This window comes from Polypterus senegalus, chromosome 11, assembly GCF_016835505.1.
Source record: "Polypterus senegalus isolate Bchr_013 chromosome 11, ASM1683550v1, whole genome shotgun sequence".
Lineage (NCBI taxonomy): Eukaryota > Metazoa > Chordata > Cladistia > Polypteriformes > Polypteridae > Polypterus > Polypterus senegalus.
In genome coordinates this window covers 26,384,321-26,408,593 of record NC_053164.1, presented here as the reverse complement: position 1 = coordinate 26,408,593, position 24,273 = coordinate 26,384,321, and the positions used below count along the sequence as shown (strand labels likewise).

The 24,273-nt window shown below is 40.0% G+C and overlaps 1 protein-coding gene across 1 annotated transcript in view; it reads right to left on the bottom strand.

Annotated features, from left to right (window-relative positions):
* The window catches only part of LOC120539724, a 136,475-nt gene that overhangs the window by 76,243 nt on the left and 35,959 nt on the right, over positions 1-24,273 (bottom strand). Inside the window, exons 8-9 of the mRNA XM_039770108.1 lie at positions 22,074-22,215; positions 18,309-18,487 (exon numbers count right to left, since the gene is read on the bottom strand). Of these exons, the coding sequence (XP_039626042.1) occupies positions 18,309-18,487; positions 22,074-22,215 (321 nt within the window). The remainder of the gene's footprint in view (positions 1-18,308; positions 18,488-22,073; positions 22,216-24,273) is intronic.

Sequence of the window (24,273 nt, the reverse complement as noted above, 5' to 3'; positions counted from 1 at the left end):
GACCGGAAGTGACGTCATCATGAAGGACCAGAAGTGATGTCATCTGTGTGGGACTGGAAGTGACGTCACCCTGAGGATCCGGAAAGTGAAATCATCTGTGTGGGACCAAAAGTAACATCATTATTAAGAGCCGGAAGTGACATCATCTGTATGGGGTCGGAAGTGACATTGTTAAAGAAGTGGATGAGTCGCCATTTTCAGAATTCCGAACTGGTGCAGGTATTGTAGTGTTATTTCTCGTCTTTATTTCTGCAAAGTCTGAAAGAGAGGCATCATTACCACAGTACAACCCCCCATTTGTCCATTCTTCACTCACCTGAGGACCTGTTGACTGCCTCCTAAGCGCACGCGTGTGACACACCTTTTATTGGTTAACTACAATATGCAAACTTTCGAGGCAACTCAGGCCCCTTCTTCAGGCAAAATGTAATCAGAAACATTAAAAATATCATTAAATGCTACATGCTTCTTAAGCAGGCTTTCTCTGCCAACAGGAGTTCACAGGCAGTTATCACCACATAGAATACATTACATTCATGATATTACAGCTCTCTGAACATTTTAGAAATCTAAGATGTATAATGCATTGAAGCATGTATTAGTGATGAGCTGGCATCCCGTCCAGGCATTGTTCCTGTCTCCCAAAAGGTGTTTTCTGGGACGCAAATGACCCTGGATGGAATTTATTGTAAGTTGTGGTAATTATACTTCAGCATACCAATCACCAATTACTGTCCGTCCGCTTTCTTTCTCCGCATAACCAATTGCCACACAATAAACATCATAAAAATTATACAAATATACATCCTAGTATTCTAACAACACACAGCTCCAAGAGTATAGCTCTTGGAAATCTACATCGACTTAGAAGCCAGTCATAATCATCTGTATAGCTTTTACATAAATGATTATACATAAAAATAAGTTTATACATAAAAATATAACAAAATGTATACGGGAATCCCTCTTTTAAAAAGAGAAGGGATTGTGAAATTACCTTAGTTCACGTGTTTTATATGTCTTGCTTGGGGTCACTTTGAAGAATGAGTGTCTTTTACAGTGTAGGGCATTGGACTTGATCTGAGCTACAAAAACAAGCTGGCTATGTTTCATTCATGTTTTCACCACAGCTCTATCTTAGGTCTTAGTTTGTTCTAGTTTGTTTCTTTTGTTAATTTGCTACAACTTTAGCTCAGTTATTGTAAAATATATATCTATTAAACAAATAATATTAAACTGGCCATCAGACCTTACTTTTATTCTATGTGTTTTATTCAAAGTGTTCCCTAATTTTAATTCTTACTTATTTTGTCTCTTTTCTTTTTCTTCAGCTTGTAAAGCACTTTGAGCTGCATTATTTTTATGAAAATGTGCTATATACAGTAAATAAATGTTAGATTTCTGTTTTCTCCTTATTTAGTTTAAGAAAATTACTACTCATCCATTCAGAAACACAAGTAATACATTGGGTCAGTAAACCAAGAGAGTCGGGGTCATCAGGCACTATTGATAAATATAGTTGTGTGTCATAGCTCATGTTATGCCTAGGGATAATCTGACCTATTGGAAGCATATAGATCGAAAAGAGCAGTGGACCCATCATATCAAATGTCATGTGTCTTCAAAGTATAATTACCACAACTGACAGACAATTTCTATATGTTACGTAAGACTCAAACCAATTTAAGACACTGCCGGAGCGATCCACCCACCGACTAAGGTGATTTATAGGAATATTGTGATCAATGGTATCAAATGTGGCACTCAGATCTAAGAGGATGAGAACAGATAAACAGCCGCAAGTCATTTACTACTTTAATTACTTTAACTTTAGTTTCTGTACTGTGATTTGTTCTAAAACCTGACTGAAACTTGTCAAGAATAGCATGTTTATTTAAGTGATCATTTAGCTGTGTTATGAATGCCTTTCCTAGAATTTTACCTAAGAAAGGCAAGTTAGAAATAGGTCTGAAATTTTAAAAAACAGAGGATTCGAGATTATTTTTCTCTGGCAGGGGTTGCACCACAGCAGTCTTAACACAGTCTAGGAAGACCCCTGTATTTAGTGATGAATCTACTATGTCCAGTACACTATCAATTAGCACATTAGATATTTCTTTGAAAAAGCTTGCTGGTATTGGGTCAAGGATGCAGGTGGATGGTTTCAGTTGAGAAATTATTCTACATAGATCAGGTAAATCTATCCTGGTGAAAGAATTGAATTTGCTTAAAATGGATTACTGAGATTTATTAGGGTCCGCTTTGGGGGGATGTTCTGTATTATTTCTAATATTCATTTTGTGTTTAAAAAATATAGTAAAAGCCTCACACGTTTCAATGGAAGTCTTTTGGAGACATTCTATTGAGTGACCTGGGTTTAGCAAATGATCAATAGTAGAGAATAAGACTCTTGGATTACCAGCACTGTTATTTATTAATTTGTAGAAGTAGCACCACCTCGCAAGACAGACTATGTTGTTATATTCTGTTATTTTAGCCTTCAATATTTCATAATGAACTATCAAATTAGTTTTCTCCATTTATGCTCAGCTCTCCAGCATGTTTTCTTTAAATCAGACACTCTTTGGGTCTTCTATGATATAATAGTGCTGTCTTTTCAGAAGCAACTATGTCAGCAGCAGCACTCACTTTTAGCATTCAAATTTTCCACTTTACTATTTACATTATTATCACTATTGTAGTAAGCACTACAAATAGACTGGTTGTTTAAAATGTTAGCAAACATTTATGCTGCAGATGTATCAAAAAAGTGTTTTTTTAACAATATGCTTCTTGTTAAGCTATCAGTATCTCTATATTAAAAAATGAGAGAAAATAGTCTGATAAACTGATATCCACGATCTGCCTCATATCAACTTTTAATCTTTAGTAATCACTAAGTCCAACGTGTACCTCCCACATGTGTGTGTGTTGGCAAGCTAAAATGCCAAGTAACTACAAGTAAGTGTTCCTTTCATTTTCTAAGCAGTATATTTTTTATCATTATGCTTTCATTCTTCCATTCTGCCATTTAGTCATTCTATTTCCTTGACATGTTGCATGGCTGCTGAGGCTTTTGGAATTCATGGTGCTTGGTGTCACCCACATTATGCTTTATTAGTGTGCACTGTGTGCTTCACGACATCTAAGAAATGAGATAATTAAAGTTATTTTCTGATTTTCGGGTTGGGATCATTTTTGGTTAAAGAACGAGAGGAGCTGTGGTATTATATGAGGAAGTCGAGAGTGGCAAAGAAGTACATAAGAGTTGTACAGGATATGTATGAGGGAAAGTGTGACAATGGTGAAGTCTGCAGTAGGAGTGACTGATGGTCAAGGTGAAGGTGGGATTACATCAGGGATCAGCTCTGAGCCCCTTCCTATTTGCAATGGTGATGGACAGGTTGACAGACGAGATTTGACAGGAATCTCTGTGGACTGTGATGTTTGCTGATGACATTGTGATCTGTAGCGATAGTAGGGAGCAGGTTGAGGAGACCATGGGAGGTGGAGATATGCTCTATTGGGAAGAGGAATGAAGGTCTGTAGGAATAAGACAGCATACATGTGTGTGAATGAGAGGGAGGTCAGTGGAATGTTGAGGATGCAAGGAGTTGAGATGGCAAATGTTTAAATACTTGGTATCAACAGTACAGAGTAATGGGGATTGTGGAAGAGATGTAAAAAAGAGAATGCAGGCAGGGTGGAATAGGTGGAGAAGAGTGACGGGAGTAGTTTGTGACAGACGGTTATCAGCAAGAGTGAAAAGGAAGGTCTACAGGACAGTAGTGAGACCACCTATGTTATATGGGCTTGAGACGGTGGCACTGACCAGAAAGCAGGAGACTGAGCTGGAGGTGACAAAGTTAAAGATGCTAATATTTGCATTGGGTGTGACGAGGATGGATAGGATTAGGAATAAGTACATTAGAGAATCAGCTCAAGTTGAACTGTTGGGAGAAAACGTCAGAGAAGCAAGATTACGTTGGTTTGGACATGTGCAGGGGAGAGATGCTGAGTATATTGGGATACGGATGTTAAGGATAGAGCCACCAGGCAAGAAGAAAAGAGCAAGGCCTAAGAGGAGGTTAATGGATGTGGTGAGAGAGGACATGCAGGAGATGGGTGGAACAGAACAAGATGAGGGACAGAAACATATGGAAGAAGATGATCTGCTGTGGCAACCCCTAACGGGAGCAGTCGGAAAAAGAATTATAGTGATCATTGTTTGATTTAGTATTTTGGTTTAAGTGACAGATATTCAGATATTGTGGTATTTACCCAGCAATGCTTAAAGTTTACAGTTCATCTCCCTATCCATCCTTTAATCTTGTCTGCACAGCCTTTCCTTTCACTCAGTACAATTGTCATGTGAATATTCAAAGAGCAAGAGAAACACTGGAGTAGTGGTGAAGGCAGTGAAAACACTGAAGCAAAACAAATATAATAGAGTGTTGCTGAACCACAGAAATACACACTTATAGGTAAGGGAATGGGGAGAGAAGCTTAATGAGAAAGCCGCAGATGTACAAGCAGCCACCCTCAGACAAGTAATGGGAAATGAGTGGCAACACATCTACCAACACAATCTGCACTTGACGGAAGAACAGCAAAACGACGCCACCGCCATCTTGACTGCCCTCGAGAGGCATTTCAAGCCGACAAAGAATGTCATATTCGAAGTTTTTGTCTTCAGATCCCTTAAGCAAGAAGAAGATGAGACAATAGACGTATTTGTAACTAAACTAAGGGAGAAAGCTGCAACATGTGATTATGGACAGTTGAAAGACAAATTGATTTAGAGACAGGCTGGTGCTAGGTATTGATGATGAAAGCACACAACGTCATTTGCTAAGAGAATGGAAACTTACTTTGGCATCTGCTATTGACATCTACCGAGCTGTGGAGCAAACAGATTTGCGAATGAAGGTGCTAACACAGGCTAAAGCGGATGACATAATTAATGGCGTGGACATCCAAAAGCCAGCACAACAAGGCATACTCAAGTCTACCAAGTCATGACTTCTGAGTAACCCTGGGAGAGCTGAAAAGTGCAAGTACTGTGGCAGCACACACACACCGGGGAAGAGCCATGTGCCCAGCTTTTGGCAAAGGTTGCCGATTCTGAGGACCTCTCAACCACTTCACGATGGTGTGCCTTATAGCAAAATAAGACAAGCGTCAGCTGCATATGGTATACAACCAAACCGAGCTTGAACGGAAGGAGGATGACAAAGCTGACAAACATATACACCACCAGTACAATGGGGTCACCCAGCTCCCGAGGAAAAAAGGGTTTAACAACCTGCAGCTCAACGACACCCAACAACGTTGCCAGCTGGACTCGGGACAAGAGAGGCGTCTGGGGGTGGCAAGTGGGGTGACCGACCCAGGCCCCGCGCCTAAGGGGGCACTGCTTTTGAGGTCTGCGTGTCCCAAGTTATATTCTGCATATTTGAGATGCTTCTAAGGGGAACCCTTTTAAAATCCCTCTTCAATGTCACTTCCGTACATGTACGTCTTTGAAAACATTCCATAGTCCACCTTTATCGCCCTTAAAGGGTCGCCAGTATAATCCCTTCTAAAAGAGATATAGCCCATTAATTGCTGAGTTGGCTTCTGTTTTGACTTGGGAACAACTGATGGCTTGTCGCTTATGACAGTAAAGGGGAATTAAAAGATACAGACAGAGAAATAGCAGATGCCCTAAATTTACATTTTTCTGAGGTGTTTACAAGTGAGCAAGTGGACAATCTCCCAGTGGTAAACGTGACTACTAAGGAGGTACTGAGGGATTTGGAAATTGTAGAGGGAGAAGTGCTGCTCAGATTAAATAAGATGAAATCAAACAAATCACCAGGACCAGATAATATTTATCCTTGTGTTCTTAAGGAGGCTAGTGAGTACATATATAAACCCTTGACACATATTTTTAGGAAGTCACTGCGCACTGGAAAGATTCCAAAGGACTGGAAAATGGCAAATATCATCCCATTATATAAAAAAGTGACAGGGCAGATCCAAGCAACTATAGGCCAGTAAGCCTAACATGCATCACATGAAAATTAATGGAAGGAATTATTAAGGATAAGATTGAGCAACACATGGCAAGGACAGAAGTTATTCTGAACAGTCAGCATGGGTTCAGAAGAGGGATGTCGTTTTTTACTAACATGCTGGAATTCTATAAGGAGGCAACAAAAAGATACGATCAGAGTGGAGCTTATGATATTATTTATCTGGACTTTCAGAAAACATTTGATAAGGTGCCACATGAGAGGTTGGGCATCAAATTAAAAGAAGTGGGAGTTCAGGGTGATGTTTTTAGATGGGTGCAGAATTGGCTCAGACACAGGAAGCAGAGGGTGATGGTGCGAGGAACCTCATCAGAACTGGCCAATGTTAAGAGTGGTGACCAGCGGTGGTCAATGGTGGGGTCGCTGCTATTTTTAATATATATTTAAATGATTTAGATAGGAATATAAGTAACAAGCTGGTTAAGTTTGCAGATGATACCAAGATAGGTGGATTAGCAGATAATTTGGAATCCGTTATATCATTACAGAAGGACTTGGATAGCATACAGGCTTGGGCAGATTTGTGGCAGATGAAATTTAATATCAGCAAATGTAAAGTATTACGCATAGGAAGTAAAAATATTAGGTTTGAATACATAATGGGTGGTCGGAAAATTGAGAGTACACCTTATAAGAAGGATTAAGGAGCTCTTTTGCCCAGAGGGGACTGGGCGGTCTCTTGGTGTGGAACCCCTACAGATTTTATTTTTTTCTCCAGCCTCTGGAGTTTTTTTTTTTGTTTTTTCTGTCCACCCTGGCCATCGAACCTTACTCTTATTCTATGTTAATTAATGTTGACTTATGTTTATCTTTTATTGTGTCTTCTATTTCTCTATTCATTTTGTAAAGCACTTTGAGCTACATTTTTTTTGTATGAATATGTGCTATATAAATAAATGTTGATTGATTGATTGATTGATTGATTGATTGATTGATTGATTGATTGAGGAGTCATAGTGGACTCTAAGCTATCAACTTCCCGACAGTGTTCAGAAGCCATTAAGAAGGCTAACAGAATGTCAGGTTATATAGCACGATCTGTGGAGTACAAGTCCAATGAGGTTCTGCTCAACCTTTATAACACTCTGGTGAGGCCTCATCTGGAATATTCTGTGCTGTTTTGGTCTCCAGGCTACAAAAAGGATATAGCAGAGCTAGAAAAGGTCCAGAGAAGAGCGACTAGACTGATTCCAGGGCTACAGGGGTTGAATTATGAGGAAAGATTAAAAGAGCTGAGCCTATACAGTTTAAGCAAAAGATGATTAAGAGGTGATATGATTGAAGTATTTAAAATTCTGAAGGGAATTAGTACAGTGGATCGAGACTTGTATTTTAAAATGAGTTCATCAAGAACACGGGGACACAGATGGAAAATTGTTAAGGGTAAATTTCGTACAAACATTAGGAAGTTTTTCTTTACACAAAGAACGATAGACACTTGGAATAAGCTACTAAGTAGTGTGGTAGACAGTAAGACATTAGGGACTTTCAAAACTCGACTTGATGTTTTCTTGGAGGAAATAAGTGGATGGGACTGGCGAGCGTTGTTGGGCTGAATGGCCCGTTCTCGTCTAGAGTGTTCTAATGACTCATTCGTGTCCAGAGAGCCTACCATTGTTTCTTAGTTGAGTATTTTTTCAGTTTGCTACAGTAGGCCTAGTTGAAACAGTGTGAGAGGTGTTTGGTAGTGGAACGTGCAGCAACATTTTATTACTGGTTTAGCCTCATTTCTGTTGACGCCATGAGTGAAAGGGATTGTGGCGCATTTTTTAATAGATTATATTGTTATATTTTGATAAAGTCTGCATGTTATCTTGCAAAAATGTAGCTGAATACTGTAATGAGAAAATCCAGTGTATGTTAACATAAAATAATAATTTATTAAATTCGCATGCAAGTTTATACAGTCCACACATACCAGTAACAGTGTTTGGTGACGTTCACGTCCCTGAATGGGGTTGGTCAGCCCTATGCCTCGCACACGCCTAAGGCCGCCCCTGTCTGCAGGATAAATGTAAGCTAGCACTCAACGTTAAGCGAATTCCTAGCCAGACGAGACTGAAACTGCATTTGGGGAAGGTGATAAAGTCAGTGGGCCTTTTCTGCACTGAATGTCTGATAAATGGACACAGCCTCAAGCTATAGAATTTGAAATAGTTGAAGTAAATCAAAATCCACTCCTATCATGTTTAACATGTGAGCGTTTGGGACTGATGTACGTCACAATACCGAAAGAACTTCAGAATTTAGAAGGCAATATCACAGAGACGCTGACTGAACTGAAACTTACCACCAGATACCAGGATGTATTCCACAATTCCATCAAATCTCTCCCTGGGGAAGTACACTTTGACTTGGATCGGACTGTCACACCAGTGCAATGCTCACCATGAAATGGTCCAGTTGTCCTCAGGACAGCTGTCAAAGCCCAACTGGACAAACACATACGTGATGGCCATCTAGCCCCAGTGACTGACCCTATGGAATGGATAAGCAACATGGTCATGGTAAAAAAAGCTGGAAAAATCCAAATCTGCATAGATCCAAACGCATTGAACAAAGATCTGAAAAGGTCCCACTATATAATGGAGACACTCGAAGACGTCTTTAATAAGTTGCTTAAAGCCTGGGGGTGAATGCATTGGCTGAAGCTACCCTTTGGCTGGTCAGTAGCTCTTGATGTGTACCAAAGAAATAAAAATGAATTTTTAGCTGGCCTGTGTGGTGCTGAGCCAATTGTTGATTATACACTTATAGTGGGTTGCGGAAACTGTCTGGAGAAAGCCACTCGCGACCATGATGCCAATATAATTGCCCTAATGGACTGCTGCAGAGAAGTGAAGCTGAGAAGGAATATCAACAAGTTGCAGTTTAAATTGAATGAAGTTCGTTTTCATGGACAAATACTCTCAGCAGAGGATCTCAAGCCAGATCCAGAGAAGGTATGGGCTATAAAAGACTTGCCTGCTTCCACTGATTCAAAGGGTATACAAAGGCTCATCGGATCCATTACATACTTGTTGAAATTCGTGCCCCGCCTCTCAGAAGTGTGTGAGCCCTTACGCAAGCTCCTGGACAAAGACGATCAGTGGCACTGGCTGCCAAAGCACCAGAAATCCATGGACGAGGTCAAGCACCTAATCGCCGCAGCGCCAATATTAAGATATTACGATGTTAACAAGCCCATCACAGCACAAAGTGACTCTAGTCAGAATGGCCTCGGCTGCTGCCTACTACAAGAAGGGCATCCTGTAGCATTTGCTTGCAGAGTTCTCACTGCAACCGAGCAGAATTACGCTCAGATCGAGAAAGGAATGTTTAAGCATTGTGTTTGCCTGCCACCATTTTCATAGCTATCTGTATGGTGTGGAGAGATCACTGTTGAAACTAACCACAAACCGCTAGTCGCAATCTTTAATAAACCTCTGCTTAGCACCCAAAAACGACTTCAAAGTATGCTACTCTCACTCCAAAACTATGCTCTGGAAGTTGTAATGATAGTTGATATTGATCTGTGAACTCAACAGCTAATAGTAATGTCTTAATTTACATCCAGGAAGTGGTAATAGGAGTTGGTGTTTTGCAGAAGTTGTTGTACTGTACATGTCTTACGACTGTTCAAGTAAACAGTTACTCTTTTCCAAACAACCTGTCGCTGAGTTAATGGAACCCACAATAACAACAATACCTGGTGTCAAAAGTGGGATTGTACTAAAAAAAGCGCATCCCAAAAGTAGGATTGTACTAAAACAAGCGCAATCAAGATCTGACCATATACAAACAGAAGAAGGTAGAATAATACAATACAAAGGAATCAACAGCATCTTCTGAAGGAAAAAAGCTTTTAATCAACAGGAACATTCTAATAATGAGCAGGAGAATGTTGTTGAAGAGTATTTAAAGGAACAACAATAAGGAAATCTGCATGTCACAGGAAATATCCTGAAAGACTGATTGAGTCATGTTAAAACAATTTGAAAATATGAAAATTCTTGGGTGTTGGCTATTGTACACAGTTTGAAATGGTGAAATTTAAAATACTGAAAATATGGTGATACCATGTTTTAGGAAATGACAGTCTTTTGAGTTAATAAGGAAAGAAAGATGTAATGATAGTTGAAACTGACCACAAACCGCTAGTCACAATCTTTAATAAACCTTTGCTTAGCACTCCAAAACGACTTCAAAGTATACTACTCTCACTCCAAAACTATGCTCTGGAAGTTGTAATGATAGTTGATGCTGATCGTTGAACTCAACAGCTAATAGTAATGTCTTAATTTACATACAGGAAGTGGTAATAGGTGTTTTGCAGAAGTTGTTGTACATGTCTACGACTATGCAAGTAAAGAGATACTCTTTTCTAAACAACATGTCGCTGAGTTATTGGAACCCACAATAAGAACAATACAGAAATAACCTACAAACTTGACCTGATTATATATGTGAGCGACACGCTGAGCAGCGCCACGATACGCTCTCACGGAACACACACGTCAGATGTCCAGCATTCCGTCTGCAGCATGTACAATGAACAGGACCATATAAAGGACACAAACCAGGCTGACTATTTGAATGTCACGTGCCAGTGTCTATTACAAATCAACGAGTCCACCGAGCGTGAGGAGCACCTCCAAATCCTCAACTCAGTAGTGTTAAACGGATGGCCTGACAGGAAGACGGAAACACCCATGGCCATTAGGGAGTATTGGGCCTACCGCGGCAAAATCGGTCTACAGGACGGGGTACTTTTTAAAGGCCAGCATATAATTAATTCCAAAGCAACTGCGTACAGAGATGCTGAGGCACATATATTGGAGCCACATAGGTGGTGAAGCCTGCTTTAGACAGGCTTGCAAGACATTGTTTTGGCCAAATATGCACTGGGAAATTATAGACTATGTAGGACAACGAATATGCACATGGACAGCAGAAAGAAGGCATGATGTCACATCCACTCCCCACACAGTCCAAGGCTAATTCTGAGTATGGACATGTTTAACTATGCAGGAAAGGCCTTTCTGCTCGTCGTTGATCACTATTCAGACTTCTGGGAAGTTGAACTATTGCCTGACCTATCGGCAGACACCACCATTAAGAGATGCAAGGCTCAATTGGCCAGGTATGGCTAGCCCGACTGAGTCATTATGGACAACGGTCCACAATTTTGTTGCACTATGTTCTCCAAGTTCACTCGGAAGTGGGATTATGAGCACGTTACTTCGACCCCAAGGTTCCCTAAAGCTAACGGCAAAGTGGAATCACAAGTGAAAATGGTTAAGATCGGTTGCAGACGACCGAACCGTGAGGGTGACAACCCATGGAAAGCAATTTTGCTCTGGAGAAACGACTATGGGCATGGACACCAATCCCGCAGATCTGCTTATGGCCCGCAGGTTGAAAACACCCCTCCAGGTGACTGACACACTGCTCCAATCATGTGTACTTACAGATGTCCCTGATCAGCTGCATTTTAAATGGCAAGTCGCCAAACAATCATACGATAAATTGGACAGAGACCTTCCCGAACTGAACGTGGGACAAAGCATAAGAATGAATCCTCTTCCGGGTGACAGAACCAGCATATGGAACTTGCCTCCAACAGGTAGCCCCACGCTCCTATCTAGTATACATGGAATGAGCTCTGTACCGATGCAACCAAGTAGACATCGGGCCTGCCGTGTCTACTACAACCACACTCACAAAAAGGTTACAGGCTAACACAGACCCCAGCGAAGCACCGCAGCAGAGGCCCAGCCAGAGTATCCACCGACAGCGCGCCCATCTCACAGACGGGGAAGATGACTTAAACTGAGAATGCTCATGACATCTCACACTACACACTCAGGGGCAGACAGATTCAGTTAAATTAAAAAAATACCATGCGGTCATCACCAACATCTGAGACAGAATAGATCAATCAATCAATCAAAATCCAACGCATTTGCACTTGTACAGATACTCCAGATTTTCTGTCTCTGTTGATTATCAACAAATCTGTGTAAAACCCAAGAAGTTAAAGGCACAGCTGACTTTACTCGTTCAGCTCGATCCTGCATCCACTGGAGATCCTCCATATAAGCTTGTCTCAAAAGGCTGCTTCCTGCAATGCTCTATCAGCTCATCTTCTGGGACTCGAATACATCGAAACCTCGACAGCATGAAGTGAATTGGAAACACCAGCTAGTCGATTCTCCGATCTCTTATCTCACTCTCTGCGCCTCTCTCCTTCGAGCTAGTCGTACAATCAGTCCTGGATTCTGTCAATTTAAGGTGAAGCACCCGCTGCACATATCCGGTGTAAAGCAATCTCCTCCAGTTGTCCGCACTCCTTTGGAAAAGCTAAAAACAGCACTCACTCTCAGGGTACCGCACACAACATCCCCAAGTTCAAACCAGGGTCACGCACCAACAAAACACTTCTGGCCGATCCTTAAAAAGTAGAAGTCCTGCCTCCCAATTGGTCCCAATTCAGCATACATGACATGGGCTAAATTAGATCTTCCAAGTGATGGTGATGAATGTCACTTCAGAGAGAATACAAAACCCACACACAAAAAGAAAAACATCCAAATAGTAATAAAACCTCAAAACACATTTAAGTAATAATCTCACTCAGCGTTTTTAATAAAAAAATAAAAAATAGTGAAAGAACAATCTCAGACACAAAATAAATAAATACCACACAAATCCTTAAAATTTCCACCGGGTCACACTTGCTCATGCAATAGTTCCACGAGAAACCACACAACCAGTAAAAAAACATAAAGAGAAATTAGGAACATGTACTGATACAGCACATTGCCGCACCCTCCACGAATTACCTCTGGATTCTAGACTGGGACCCGAGTGTAGCCGTGCAATAGGTGACTTCGAATGGAGTGGAACAGTGTGAGTGCCTGCTTGCAGGTTAACGTCATACGGTGCAATTGCAGCTTAAGGACCTTGCTCAAGGGCCCAACAGAGAGGAATCACTTCTGGCATTTATGGGATTCAAAGCGACAACCTTCCAATTGTTGATGCATATCCCTAGCATCGAAGCCACCACTCCGCCTTCAAAAAGCCATAAAGTCCCATTAAAGAACCATTGTGAATTTCATCCAATTACAAATTCTGCAAATTACTGTCATCTAGCAATTTATGCAATTTTTGATCCTTATATTAAATATACTCAGCAAAAAAAGAAACGTCCTCTGACTTTCAACTGTTTTTACTTTCAGTAAACTTAATGTGTAAATATTTGTATGAACACTAAAAGTCAACAACATAAGACATAAACTAAAAATGTTTCACAATGTGTCCCTGAATGAAGGGAGGCTCAAAATCAAAAGTACCAGTCAGTATCTGGTGTGGCCACCAGCTGCTTGAAGTACTGCAGTGCATCTCCTCCTCATGGACTGGACCAGATTTGTCAGTTCTTGCTGTGAGATGTTACCCCATTCTTCCACCAAGGCACCTGCAAGTTTCTGGTTATTTCTGGGGGGAATGGCCCTAGCCATCGATCCAAATCGATCCCGCTCCAGGGTACAGGCCTCGGTGTAACGCTCATTCCTTCGACGATAAACACGAATCCGTCCATCACCCCTGGTGAGACAAAACCGTGACTCATCAGTGAAGAGCACTTTTTGCCACTCCTGTCTGGTCCAGCGAAGGTGGGTTTGTGCCCATAGGCGGCGTTGTTGCTTGTGATGTCTGGTAAGGACCTGCCTTACAACAGGCCTACAAGCCCTCAGTCCAGCCTCTCTCAGCCTGTTGCGGACAGTCTGAGCACTGATGGAGGGATTGTGTATTCCTGGTGTGACTCGGGCAGTTGTTGTGGCCATCCTGTACCTGTCACGGAGGTGTGATATTCGGATGTACCGATCCTGTGCAGGTGTTGTTACACGTGGTCTTCCACTGCGAGGATGATCAGCTGTCCTTCCTGTCTCCCTGTAGCGCTGTCTTAGGCGTCTCACAGTGCGGACATGGCAATTTATTGCCCTAGCCACATCAGCAGTCCTCATGCCTCCCTGCAGCATGCCTAATGCACGTTCACGCAGATGAGCAGGGACCCTGGGCATCTTTCTTTGGGTGTTTTTCACAGTCGGTAGACAAGTCTCTTTAGTGTCCTGCGTTTTTAGAACTGTGACCTTAAATGCCTACTTTCTGTAAGCTGTTAAGGTCTTAACGACCATTCCACAGGTGCATGATAATTAATTGATTAGGGTTAATTGAACATGCATGGAAAACATTGTTTAAACCCTTTACAATGAAGATCTGTAAAGTTATTTGGATTTTTAAAACATTATTGTTGAAATACACAGTCCTGAAAAAGGGACTTTTCTTTTTTTGCTGAGTTTATGTTTACCATAATAAATGTTAAAAATAATAAAAGCTATTTTAACATGTGTTTAAAAATCTGCTCAAGTTTATCCATTTTTTTTATCTCATTTACAGTTCAATGTCACAGAGGTCCAATGTTGCAACTCTTTTATTTGGGCGTCTGTCCAGAATTAATAGCTGGACATAAGTTACTGATAGCCAGCTGCTGTGAAATGTACATTAAAGGGCCAGTCTAATGCAGCTTATTAGAATTTTGTTAAAATATAATACATACATTTTCTGTAATCTTTCTCCCATGCTCCTTCACAAAAGCCCACCCTAGCCAGTAATGGACGTGAGTCTTTGTTTCGCCTTTCTGAGACCCTTCATTGGATGTACTGAATGTCAGATAAGCACATTTGATCAGCTGTTCACGAAAATTACTTTTGGATAAGCTCATGTAGCATTCTAAAACACTGCTATTAAACCCGACTTAAAATACAGAATGTACGTAGAAAGAGGCCATTTGCAATTCCATAATTAAAATGTTTCTTAAACCGGGTAGCTGTCAGACTTTGATGTGGGTCATCAGTCAAAACTGAAGCAGATTCTTACCAAAGTCACCGGTGAGCTTCTTAGTCAGTGTCAACACCCCCATCCCGGCACCAACGTCTAGTGGAACCCAACCAAAACCACCACGTACAAACAACTAAGGTGTACTGTCATTACGGGTCAATAGAGTAAGTAATGTAACTTTGATAAGCCTCTTTTGGTGATATATAAGGAGAAAGACCATTCGGGAATTTAAAACTGTACCGACCTTAATAAAATTCTCTTGGAGTACCGGGTATGGGCTCAGCTGCAGCAGGTTATCAATAACAAAACCAGTTTGAGATAACTTTTGCTATATGACATTGTGCATTATCATGCTGGAAGTAGCCATGAGAAGACTGGCAAATAGTGGCCATGAAGGGGTGGACATGGTTTGAGCAAAAGTAAAATAGCCTGTGACATTCAAAATATGATTGATTGAAATTAACAGGTCCGAAATATGTCAAGAAAATATTCCCTACACCATTCCACAAGCACCACCATCTTGGGCTGGTCACATAAGGCAAATTGGGTACATGGATTCATGCTGTTTTCACCAAATGACCCTTTCGTCTGTATGACTGGCATAAACTGAATTTCATCAGACCAGGCTACTTTTTTCCAGACTCAACTGTACCGTTTTGGTTAGACTGTGCCCATTGCATCCTCAGCTTTCTGTTTTTGGCTGACAGTACTGGAACCAGGCATGATCTTCAGCTGTTATAAACCATCTTCCTCAAGGTTCAAAATGTTTTGCGTTTGAAGATGCTTTTTCGTTCAATTGTTTGCTAATGAGTGGATATAAATTACATATGAGCTGATACTTATCATTTAGCGGGATGGAATGCCAGGGGGGTGGCCGGGGCATGGATTACCCCATGTAATGCCAAGCATTACATATTAGAAACACATACATAACAAACGAGGTAGCCCATCCACCTTAACATTCAACGTGTTGGGTGTTCTGAGGTTCATTTCTACTCACTACTGTTGCACTGAGTGGTTACCTGAGTTGCCGCAGCCTTTCTGTCAGCTCGAACCAGTATGGCCATTCTTGCTCAGTGAATGTAGATGGTGACTTTTTGACCACAGAAGGCAAATTTTCTACAGATACTCCAACTAATCTAAAATGATTCCATTAATTTATTTATTTTTGCACAGTGGTCCAGTCAAAGAAATAACTATACAAATAAAACAAAAAAAAGGTTGATTGAGAACTATGAATTCTAAAACTTAAAACTAAGTGCATTAATAATATCACTGTCCTTGTACAGAATTGGGTGCCCACAAATGCCACACTATTATGTTTAGTGTAAACTGTCATTGATAGCCACAGGTTGTATTTTATTAAAAGTGGAGTTCTTTAACTCTTTGGCATCTGCAGAAGTTAGAAGGTATATGTTTTACTAAGTGCAATTACTAATTATTATAACATTTTTATTTAAAAAATTGGAGCTCCTTTATTATTGCTATGTAATTGTCCATTCTATGCAATTTCTTAACCTGCTCATCCAATGTCATATAGTCAAAGGAAAGCTGGAGCCTTTCTTTGCAAGCATCAGGCAAAAGGCAGGAATAATCTACGGACAAGGCACCAGTCTATTGTGATGTGAATACGTTGTGGAGGATGGCCAGTCGTTTATCATAGATAGTATCTATCTATCTATCTATCTATCTATCTATCTATCTATCTATCTATCTTATCTATCTTATCCCGGCCAGTACCCCCCAGCCACCAGATGGAGCCCTCCTTGCAGCATGGAGGTCCCCAGAAGACCAGCAGGGCATCATGAACAATGGAGTTTTTATGCACCACCCTGCTGGATGCCATTGGGGCCACGAGAGGGAGCTGCAGGGATGACTGAAGAATTCTTTGTGCCCTATGACCCAGAAGTTCGTCATAGGAAGAGCGACAGGCTTCCGGGTTGAAAAAAAGTACTATTTACCCTGACCCGGAAGGAATAAGGACTTGTAGACTGTTGGCTAGGAACACGTCCGGGTCAGAGAGTATAAAAGGACTGTGGGAGCTCCCAGATGGAGAGCTGAGCTGGGTGGAAGGGTGGCAATGCGTCTGGGAACTGGAGGATTGTATTTGTAGTTATTATTGTGATTGTTTATGAGTATTGTGGAGGAGAGGGTGCTTTGTGCACTGTGGCATTTAAATAAAGTCGATTTGAGGACTTTTACTTGGTGTCTGGAGTCGTGGACTGGGGTTCAAGGGAGCGAGAGCGCCCCCTATCTACCACAACGTACACAATGCTAATTCAACACTGCAGGTATCTGGACTGTGAAAAGAAATCGGAGAACCCAAAGGCAACCTAAACAAAACTGGAGAACATGCAAACTCCACACATGGAACATTCAGGATGTAAACCCTTGTCTACTTTATTGCAAGGCACTAGTACTTGTACATTGTACCACACTGTTGTGTAATCTTGATATGATTAATCCCGGATGACTGAGCTTCTCACCCTGTCTTTAAGGGAAAGCCCAGACACCCTGCAGAGGAAACTCATTTCAGACACTTGTATTCGCGATCTCATTCTTTCAGTCACTACCCATAGTTCATGACCATAGGTGAGGGTAGGAACGTAGATCGACTGGTAAATTGAGAGCTTTGTCTTACGGCTCAGCTCCTTTTTCACCACGACAGACCAATGCAGAGCCCGCATCACTGTGGACGCCGCACCGATCCGCCTGTCGATCTCACGCTCCATTCTTCCCTCACTCGTGAACAAGACACAGAGATACTTGAACTCCTCCATATGGGGAAGGATCTCACTCCCAACAAAACAATTATTTAGACAATTTACATTCTTCCTATTTTATTTTGTTCCACTTTTCTCTAATTTTCTAAAGTACAGAGTTATTGAGCACTTATATCAAGCAGTATTTATTTTGTATGTTTTCTTTTGTGGTAGTACCAGAATTGCTCCAATGCATTTAACCCCATCACAATACAAGAAGACACAACAGATACAGATAACATTATGTTTAATGAGAAAAGATAAAATAACATAACTAGAAATCCAACGATCAGGGCACTAACATGGATTACTTGAAATGAACTCTGATGTTTTTGATTTTAAAAGAACAAAAATGTACAAAGAGAGAGAATGGAAAGTCAGTTTATAATAGATAGATAGATAGATTTTAATTGACCCTGAGGGGAAATCCACAATCACATTGATTAGACATTCACCAAGAAGGTCCTTTATGTAATTTTTAGGCTGTTTGACAAATATAATCACCCAAACTATTCTAAACGATTTAGTTCAACCAAAGCTTCTCTTTCACCTCATTCATAAATGTTTACATTTTAATGACCTTTTCTTCCTAACGTGCATGGACATTAAGTTTGTATGCTTGGGGTACATTTACAACTGAGCTGGCGTATGGGCTAAGGTTGATCTTTTCAGAGTCATTTAATGACGAGAAAGAAAAGTTCTGTAGGAGGGTCACAAAAAACAAGAAGAGTTCCATACGGGCCAGACCCTCACCGGCACAAATTCGTTTTCCTGTAAAACAACAAAGACACCTACATTAGCTGAATATGATCACTACAGGTCCTCAATAGCAGGACCGTGAGTGTTGCAGGTTTCCAAAAGTATACAAAATTCACATTTTACAGAATAGACTGTGATATCAAGGGAATTAAAGCATTCATAAAATTGACAGTATATTTTATTTGAACAACTTTGGCATTCTGTAAAGTGCTTTGTGGAATTTGTCATAAAAAGTCAATTTGACTAATTACATACTGTGTTATTCCACTAAATACCACATTTCACTTACCACACTTAGTCCAATACATGGCCACGGAGAGACAGCGCCAAATAAGTCAGTGATGAAGTTTACATGTTCCATCTTTGCGTGTATTTTCTCTGTGTACTCCAGGTTCCTTTTGAATGTTAAAAACATTCATGTTATGCTACTTGGCAACTGCAAATTGGCTAGGAATGGGCAATGGTGCCTCCACAGACTGCAAATGGGGATGATGGCCACCATACAAAAATACTGCCTATTCCAGTTCAGACAGTTGAAAAAGTCTGAAACTAATTGCAGTGAAATTTTCTAGACAGTGTCCATGGTATTACTGGTTACATTTCAAAAATCCATATTTTATTTGACCCTCTTCACTTTACTCATTTCTCAGTGATGTGAGTAATGCTGCTCACAACGCTGGATGGTTCTACTGTGAGAACAGTTGTAATGAAGTTATTTTGTTTGAATAAAGGATGCTCACAACACTAACTACAGCTATAGGAGAGATACAGTGAGTAAGGTAATGGTAATATAGCTAACTAGATAACTTTAGGTGGTCAGATAGTGTAAGTGGCAAGGCACATTTACCTTCTTGTAGGAATTATGTAATTTAGCTGCATCTAACCTCAACTTCTTTTTTAGACATAAAATAATTTACAAAAATGTACCGTAACACAGGAATAAAGTTGTATTGAGTCATTTTTACCAGCATTGAGTGAGTCTGTGAATGAGTAAGGTCTTGACTAGCAGAGAGACATTGCTTGAAGTGGAAGCAGATTACTTGTGGTACTTTTATTATTGACGACGTTGAAACCTCGATCGATCATCGTGAGTCAGTGAAGCTGATCGAAGGGTCATGGATACCGGTCTCCTTGAAGCTTCTCAAACAGGTGCCTGTACTCTGTCTTTATATTGGAAGTGATGCCAGTATGGTACAGGTGAACACTGTCTTACTTCAACTACTGCAGGGAGATGTACAGGTAACATAAATATGTGTATATAGAGGAATGATTGTATGTTAGCAAACTCTTATTTTTACAGAAAGGGGTCTGCTGTTACTGAGAAGAAAGCAGCAAGTCATACAAAGTGAGTGAAAACACAGATCTATTTATGTTTTGTTTTTTCTTACTTAAACAACAACATTATTATGAGATTTTCTTTAAAATTATTCTGTATTTTGGGATAGAGTCTAGTGGATTTTTATCTGTTATTTTTGATTGATTGGGAGATATACAGCCATACTTTAATATACACCATTTTTTTATATGTATATTAGTATACTCAAGTTACTCCTGTGTAAATGATCGATATGCTTTTACTGTGATTAGTTTTGCTGTGGAATAATTGAAAACGATAAGTACAATGTTCATCTGCAGTAGGCTACTGCAAACGATTCCTTCAAATTGGAATTGGGCAAATTTGTGCTTAATAAGCCAATAAATTATCTTATTTCTGCACTCTTTAGTATAATATTACTGCTATGCAATGCTATTATTATATTAATAACTGTTATACCTTTTAGTTTGCTTAGTCTGTAGACTTTAATTGTGTCAACCCATGATATTCTCTGGCACTATCTGGTCACACCCCTAAAAATCTTCTGGAGCCCATCCATCCATCCATCCATTATCCAACCCGCTATATCCTAACTACAGGGTCACTGGGGTCTGCTGGAGCCAATCCCAGCCAACACAGGGCGCAAGGCAGGAAACAAACCCCGGGCAGGGTGCCAGTCTTCTGGAGCCGCCCAGGAAAATTAGTGACTTTTGGTGGGTGTGTCAGTATGCATTGTAATTGATTAGCATTTCATTAAAAGTAGTTACAACTATATAAGATCAGACAAATGAGCTGATCAGAGAGAAAGGCGTGGAGGAGAGGGGAACATCAAACTGAGAATGCTTTAAGTCACCACCCAATAATTATGGCATTGCCAGGTTGTATGGGGTAGATTGACACACTCTATTTGCTTCCTGATATGGCAGTAGATATTTGAATAATGCTTAAAGATTAAAATTTGTTACACCTGCTTTCATGCCTGCACATTTGCTATGTTCTACAACTGGGACTTGGAAATGAGTTTCTTTCAGAGGTAGGTCATTTTGGAGTGAGGAGAGACATTTCTTACAGGAAGGCCATAGTGGCAGTTCCACCTGGGTGAAGTCAGAAGGAACAACTGAAATTAAGGTGATGGACCTTAGTTCTGGGTGCAACTGCATTGCAATTGTGAACTATATATCCAAAAAGGTTGGTAGGTGTATAGAAAGGCAAACTAGTGACATAGAGTAAAATATTTTACATTTATGTGGGTCCACCAACATTAAAAACAAGGTATCCCTAAGCTTTACTCAATAATTGTATTGCCTGCAGAAACATATGTCAGTGAAACGTGGAAGATGACAATGAAGGCAGCACATAACTTGCAGGTCTTCCATCAGCAATGCTGGAGAAGAATTCTTAAAGTAACCTGGAGAGATCATGTAGCAAATAGCTAAATACTAAAACAAACAGTATAAAAGAAGCTAGAGGACAACATTGCTGAACATAGATTAAAGTTTACAAGACACATCTTCCGACTCAATTTCACACATCAAGCACATACTGTATATCCATGGTCTGGAAACCATCAATCAGAAAAAAGAGGCAAGGACAACCCAGGAAGTCATGCAGTGATAAAAATATAGGGAGACTTCAGAGCATGTGGTGTAAAATGGGAAGATGAGCCACAGTTGGTCACTAACAGGATCCAATGGCTGATAATTGCATTAGGAACTGGAGGAATTCAAGCTTAAAATCCCTAAAATAATGATAAAATAATATCTTACAGGAAAATCTCTTAAAATACATCTTTGGTTAATGTAGATAACAGAAATGCCCACAAGTATTTGAAATACAACGAGTCCAAGTAAAGTCAATTCATTTTTAAATTATTATGTGAAGATGGTATATTTAAAACTTTGCTGTCTGTCAACATAACAGCTCCATGTTCCGTTCCATTTCTTGGTTGCAATTGGGTGGAAATAATCAGTGTAGCGTTAGGCACCAAAAAGAAGTCAATCCTGCACAGTGCGCCAGTTCATTGCCTGGCTCATGCATACACCTAAATGGCCCCAGTTTGGATGCACCAATTAGCTTAATGCATGTGTGTTTGAGATGTGGAATGAAAACGGGAAACGTAAAGGAAAACCTGGTAACCTGCAGTGGTATTCTAATCCTGGATGTTGGCTTGATGATGCAGTAGTGAAATACTGTACTGTATGTCACAATGCATTAGTTATAAATTGTTGTCCCCCCTAATTGTTAACAAAGAGTTTTTAAAGAATGTAACAGAGCCCCATTTACCTGCTGAGAATGGCATAAAGGCTGGGTTTATTTTAAACTGATCATTCTCATCTAAGAAATGTCTTGGATTGAAGGTATAAGGAGATTCCCAGTGTGTTTTATCAAACAGCACTGAATGGAGCACAGGGAACACCACTGTCTTCTGTAGCCAAAACAGAAAAGGAAAAAAAAAATAAAAGGTTAATTTGGTTGAAGCTACACTGACAAATGCACATGAATACTGTAAATAAATAAATAAAGCCAAAAAATATATAAGTATGAATTCTTAATTATCTTTCACTATGACCATGGTGTTTGATTTAATTACAAAATATACATCAAAAAAGCAATAAAAATGCAAACTAAATATAACTTAACACTGTAAAAGTATCAATTTAAAGCCATAGTTTTGGATCAGACTTCTTTGCTTTATTTGAGAATCTTGGATTACATTTATGACCAAAACAAACTGGTTACTTAAATATGCATTTTTAAAATTTATTATTTCATTATACAGTGGAACCTCGGTTCACGAACATCTCTGAACAAGTACAAATCAGGTTACGACCAAAAAGTTCGCCAAACTTTTGCATCTGTTCACGACCACACACTTGGGTGACGAACAAGCCAGTTTCCCTTCCGGTTCGTACACACCGATGATTTCCGCATGTGTTCAGTCTCTCCCTGTGCATTCCCTGTGCAGTGAGCGAGAGAGGGAAAGAGAGGGCTGGCCATGTAAGGCCGAGAAGGCAGATGAAGAATGCACCGGGCTTGTTTTTAAAGAGACTGATTCGAGCATTCTCTGTTCAAGGTTTTCTCTGTGTTATTCAGTGTTTTTACATTTAGTTTACTATTACACTGTGCATTCTATGGTATAATTAACTATTTTTGTGCTTAAAAATCTTTAAAAAAATATATTTACATATAGCTCGTTCGGTCCAGAAAGGATTAATTGTACTGTATTTACATACAATCCTATGGGGGAAATTACTTTGGGTCACGACCAAATCGGGTTACGACCAGAGTTTTGGAACAAATTACGGTCGTGACCCGAGGTTCCACTATATATTGTACCAACTGGCGGATGGCTCTTGACAGGCTGACAGGGGTGGCAGCTGCATATCAGCTCATTACAGTGTAAGCAGGGCTAAATACTTGAGTGGCACCCAGGCCAGCACAGTGTAGTTAGCTTGGAAAGTACTCTGGGTGCTCTAAAAGAAGAGTTCATTTTAATTTGAAAAACGCCACATCAGGAATTGGTAAGTTAGATTATGAGGTTTTGGACTCTTTGCCTTTGCTTAGTAGTACTCTTTTAGATTTAATTTGTTTAAGTGCTGCTTCTGAATTAGGGTCATTTTCAGCTTAAGGAAAGTAGGCTAGCTGCTAGTAAAGGTAGCGGAAGATGCTCTGGTTGTAGTTTATTTTACCATAAATAAAACTGGAAAACACAATTGCATATGTTTGGGTTTTTTTTTTCAGAAAAGAGAACTTGAAACCAAACTAAACACAAAAACCAAATCAGTTATTTTTTCTGAGATTTTCCAGCACCAGAAGAAAAGTCGTGTGTTGGAATCATAAGTAGGGTATTTTTCAAGTCAAATTTACTTCTTCACAGTCATCATTTATATAAACTTCCATCCATTATCCAACCCACTATATCCTAACTACAGGGTCATGGGGGTCTGCTGGAGCCAATCCCAGCCAACACAGGGCACAAGGCAGGAAACAAACCCCGGGCAGGTTGCCAGCCCACCGCAGATTTATATAAACTTGCCACATAAAATTATGTTCTAAAGTGAATCCTTTAATTTTTTAATTTAAAAAATACTTTGTCTGCTTGTAAAGCTTACAATAGAGCTAAGGGGTACATAGGTCCATCAGCAAATGAAAAAAGCATTTAACTTTGAAGCAGGAAAGTTTTAAACTTAAGAAAATATACCTTTTGCGTATATAATGAGATATAAGGTGATAATGAAAAGAAGACAGAAATAATTATTTTATCAGAGAGATTCTTGGACCTTTTTTTCTTGATGTAAGAATACATTTCCTGTTTGCTCCTCTGCTTACAGCACTGTCATCAGTGGAGTTATGACAACGCAGAAAACCTTAGTGCCAAATTATTCATAATCTTATACAGTGGTGTGAAAAACTATTTGCCCCCTTCCTGATTTCTTATTCTTTTGCTTGTTTGTCACACAAAATGTTTCTGATCATCAAACAC